The 4,854-nt window shown below is 31.2% G+C and overlaps 1 protein-coding gene across 1 annotated transcript in view; it reads right to left on the bottom strand.

Annotated features, from left to right (window-relative positions):
• LOC106462067 (alsin-like) overlaps positions 1–4,854 on the bottom strand; it is a 75,387-nt gene that overhangs the window by 22,249 nt on the left and 48,284 nt on the right. The window contains exon 22 of the mRNA XM_013921949.2: positions 2,461–2,583. Coding sequence (XP_013777403.1) covers positions 2,461–2,583 — 123 coding nt within the window. The remainder of the gene's footprint in view (positions 1–2,460; positions 2,584–4,854) is intronic.

A 4,854-nucleotide genomic window follows, 5' to 3' on the forward strand; every position in this document is an offset into this window, starting at 1 on the left:
TGACGGGGATTCGAACCCGGGACCCTCAGATTGCGAGTTGAGTGCCTTAACCACCTGGCCATGCCGGGCCTCACCTGTGTCAAGTATCTACTAAATTATTTTCTCTTTATGTGGTGATATTTTGCAAATGAGGTAATTAAGACTAAAAATAGTATGTTTTTTTTATCACATATAAAGAATCTTATATAAAATTTAAATTTTATCAACAGCTACACTTTAAAATCTAAAAAAATTTCTGGTTTAGAGATGAAATGTTTAGAGCTTATTAACATATATTTCTCACTGCAAAAATGAAATTAGCTTCCAATAAGGGAAAAGAAAAATAACTTTATTGGGTACCACATAATGATTTTAACTCCATGTGCATGTGGTTGGTCCATTGGAAAGAGTGCGTACTGGAGAATTAATGTTTACTATAAATTCTATACTTTTGAACTTACTTAAATTTATCTTCACAAAATTTGGTAAGGTGTTAGTAAACATTACCAGTATGTTATACACAAAAAATCAGAAGTTTTAATAAAATATTTCTACAAAAGATTTGTCTGAATTTATTTAGTCAGTCTGACTTAGATTCTGACTAGTCTGAGTGCAAGGTGATTTTCTTGTTAAGAATAATAACACTTTTTTTGTTTTCATATTTCATTTACATAACCTCTAGAACCTCCTAAATGAACATCAAAAGCTTTTCTTTTGTAAAACTTTATATTTTATTTGTTATTTTCTCTACCCTAACACTATACAAGCTCTGTCGATTTGACAGACCTTGTAACCACTACCAAAAACAAAGATATGAAATAAATCTAAATTACCTTTTTTGTTTCTAGAATGGCTGCAGGTTGTAACAAAAAATTAGTTATTTATCCTAAAAAAGCCTCAGGCTCATAACAGTTTACATCTATTTTCATTTGATTTTATTGCTCTTTGAACTGTCCAACTACCATCACCCAGTGGAAGTGTGGAGAGTTTAAGGGAAACAAAATTGTAGGCAGTACTGAGCCAATTGATCTGCCATGTTTGCATACTTATAAATAAAGAAATCCTGAATTTTTCACCTTTTCAACAAGCTAGGAATAATTTATCTACATGAATTTTAACATTATTTAATAGAAATGATAATAGTTATTATAAATTTATAGTGGATTTGGATTTTTTTTTATTACCACTCAATTTCAAGCACAACTTTTTTCAATCAAATCATGCAGAGAAAGATTTTCAACAAGTTTCACTTCATTGTTGACCAAGGTTGCTTACTTTTGCAGCTCTGCAAAACGTTTGAATTCAGGGGTTGTTTAGACTCAACTCCTTTATCTTTCTGCTCCCAGCTATTTGTTTTTAAACATCAACAATTTTACAAAACTATTCATAACAAAGTAGATGATTTTATAAAGCTACTTATTAGCTGGTCCTTTGCTCTCCTCATCACTGTCAAAATGAGAGAAATATGTTACTTTAATGACTCATTCTAGTGGAAGTGATTAAACATTAACAGATAATGGTGTATCTCATTTTCTTGATACACTAGGTAGCATCCAGGCAATAAGAGTCAAACCTCTAAACACTCATGGTAGGTGTTACAGATGTAGAGTAAGTTAAGATAGCAGAAGCTTGTGAACAATATTTTTACACTGTATGAGCTTGTAGAAATTACACTTCTTCACAAGATTTCTTCTTCCATCAAAAGGGTATTAAAAATCTTCATATGTTTGCAAATTTCATATTTTACATATCAATATACTTTTTTCAGAATTGTTCCAAATCTGTTTGAAGACCTTACCATGTTATACAATATATTGATATAGAAAATGCTTGAAAACAATCTAAACAATCAAAATAAAAACCTTTCCGTATCAAAAAGTTGCAGTTGAAAAAATCTATTCTGAAAGTTGAACTTCAGGTTAATTTCAGCTCTTTATTGAATGCAGAAAATGAAGAATATAACAGCTTAAACGTGAGGTAAAAGCCATCAAATTAAACACTAAGAACTGTGTGACACCTGATGAAGTGACCATATGGTATTTATGATTGTAGTCTTAACAGTTAAAAAACAATGAAGTAGCAAATACAGATTATCTACAAGTATATGAAAATTATAAGCAAGAAATATAAGAAACTCAAAACAGTCTGAAAACAAGAAAATCAGTATAATAAAGCAGAACCAGATACACAAATTTAGTTCTTGCTGTTGTTGAGCTACTTGAGGGCTATCTGTGATAGCCATCCCTAATGTTCTAGTGATTAGCAAGTGGGAAGGCAGTTGGTTAACATAATCCACTGGCAACTCATGGGTTACTCTAATCAAATAATAGGATCTGACCCATCACTCTTACAATACATTCACAGCCTCAATGGAGCACCTTTTTTTTTTATGGCAGCAATGGAGCATGAACCTTGGATCCACAGTCCAGTTTGCTGATTAATGTGCTGCTCTTGGCCCCACAAATTAAGTAAAAAACTAACCTTGATAAATCATCGTCATCATCATCACTTTCAGAAAGAGAGCCACTAAGCTCTTTAGCAAAACATCTTGAACTTCTTAGGGTAAGAGGTTTCATCTCAGATGGAAGATCAGGAAAAAGAATCCTAAGAGATAAAAATATTTTAAATCAAATATTCAATAATTTTATTATTATTATTATTATATGAACCTTTTATACATCAAAAACTTTGCAATATTTTAATAGTGAGAAACTACTCATGATGTTAATAAATTATTCTCCAAAATGAATTCTAATACACATGAAAATAGCTTGTGATATTTTATCAGACTTGTTTATCTTTTTTACTTGGTAAACAAAAAGACATGTATTTTAATTCCCCCAAGAATTATTTAGTACCATTTCAAGTAAACAAATAAAAAAATCAAATAAAATATTCTGAAGTATTAATCTTGTTCCAAAGAATTAATTCGGATTTCTGGTTTTGCCAAAATTCTTAATCTTTTAATTTTTGATGTTTATATATGTTTCTCAGGCTAATAAAGCAACAAACATTAATAAAAATAAAAAAAACCTTTAGAGAAATGAGTTTACAACCAAGATATAATATAAATTATTCTCAGACAATAAGAAAATCATTTCACAAAAAATGCTGTAGACTGGGACTTATTTCTTGTTTGTTGTTTTGGAATTTCGCGCAAAGCTACACGAGGGCTATCTGCGCTAGCCGTCCCTAATTTAGCAGTGTAAGACTAGAGGGAAGGCAGCTAGTCATCACCACCCACCGCCAACTCTTGGGCTACTCTTTTACCAAGGAATAGTGGGATTGACAGTCACATTATAATGCCCCCACGGCTGAAAGGGCGAGCATGTTTGGTGGGATGCGGATTCGAACCCGCGACCCTCAGATTGTGAGTCGAGCGCCTTGTCCACCTGGCCATGCCGGGCACGACTTATTTCTTAAAGAAACAACTAGTATATGTTAGAAGATGCTCAATTCATATCAGGTAGGTTTCTTTCAGTCCTAGCAACTCATATCAAAAATCAATAAAAACAGTTCAAACACTCAATAATGATAAGATTATTCAACTATAGAGGTAAAATTGCTTAATTCTTAGTGTTTCATGAAGAGAAAAATAAACCAAAATCTCAAGCAAGATCTGCTGATTAAAATATCAACCACTTTATTTTTCATTTTTAAATCATGTTTTATATTTGTACTTCATTAATACTAGTATCAATTTTAAGATAATAGGTGATAAAGCAAATAATAAAAAAACAACTGACAACAACAACTAGCAAATAAGCTGTAAATGGCAAAACAATCAACAAAATAATATTATCTTTAAGCATTTTTTTAACATCAATACAGTAAAGGTTTAACACATGAATTCTTCACTCTGTATACTCAGATCTGCAAACTACAATACTAAGCAGTCACTTCTCATAGTTACACTTACCTGCAACTGCACATTAAACAGTTTTGTTCTTTCAAACAATAAATGCTATTTAGTGTCATTACTTTTGGAAATTACTGATAATGTAATAAATGCTAAACTGCTTCTGTGGGATTATCCTAAAGAAGATACATTCTGAGCCACCTCAATAAACTAAATTTAGTTTAATTCTGAACAAAGTGGAATTAAACCTTCCTATTATGTTTTAGGTCTTGTTGAACCAACACTGGTTTCCATAGCTTTGAGCTACAATAAAATATATCTTTGAGTTTTTTATAATGAGATTCTACATTAATTTCTAAGATTTAACATAAAAGATACATATATTATGCTAAGAAAAAACAATTTAAAAATTCAAGGCTCTTACAATTTGTATGAAATTGCATTGGAATACGAGTAAAAGATAACAAAATTATTTTAATTCTGCTACTTCCACGTAACTTATCCTGATTAGGAATGTTTTTTAGAATTATCTAAAACCAATAAACCTTTAATAAATCTCATTTAAATTACATTATTTCAAACCAGTTTCAACTGGCCACAATATATTAAAAGGGCATGACCAACAAAAACATATTTTGCTACTACTGTTAGATAAACTTGACTTTGATTGCAATGGACAGGTAGATTTTTTGGATTACCTCCAGTGATGAGCAATTTAACTTTTTCACTACCCCATTACGTGACTGGTAGCCAGCTGTGCAGTAGCCTGTTTGAATCACACCTTCCTTTTCCTTGCTAATATCCTTTAATACAAAATGGTAAGTTTCTGTGCCTTTAATGCTTTTATAATCATAGAATAGAAGAATTTTGCACAAATTAAGATTTAACGTGAATTCGGATATAACGAGATGGGTCATTAACTCTTTCTACACGAGCTCAGTCCCTAGGACCGACCTCGTAACCATAATCTCGTTATAGTTTACATACTAATAACTTTTAATATTTTAAGTGTATCT

Source organism: Limulus polyphemus, unplaced genomic scaffold (genome assembly GCF_000517525.1).
Source record: "Limulus polyphemus unplaced genomic scaffold, Limulus_polyphemus-2.1.2 Scaffold1087, whole genome shotgun sequence".
NCBI lineage: Eukaryota > Metazoa > Arthropoda > Merostomata > Xiphosura > Limulidae > Limulus > Limulus polyphemus.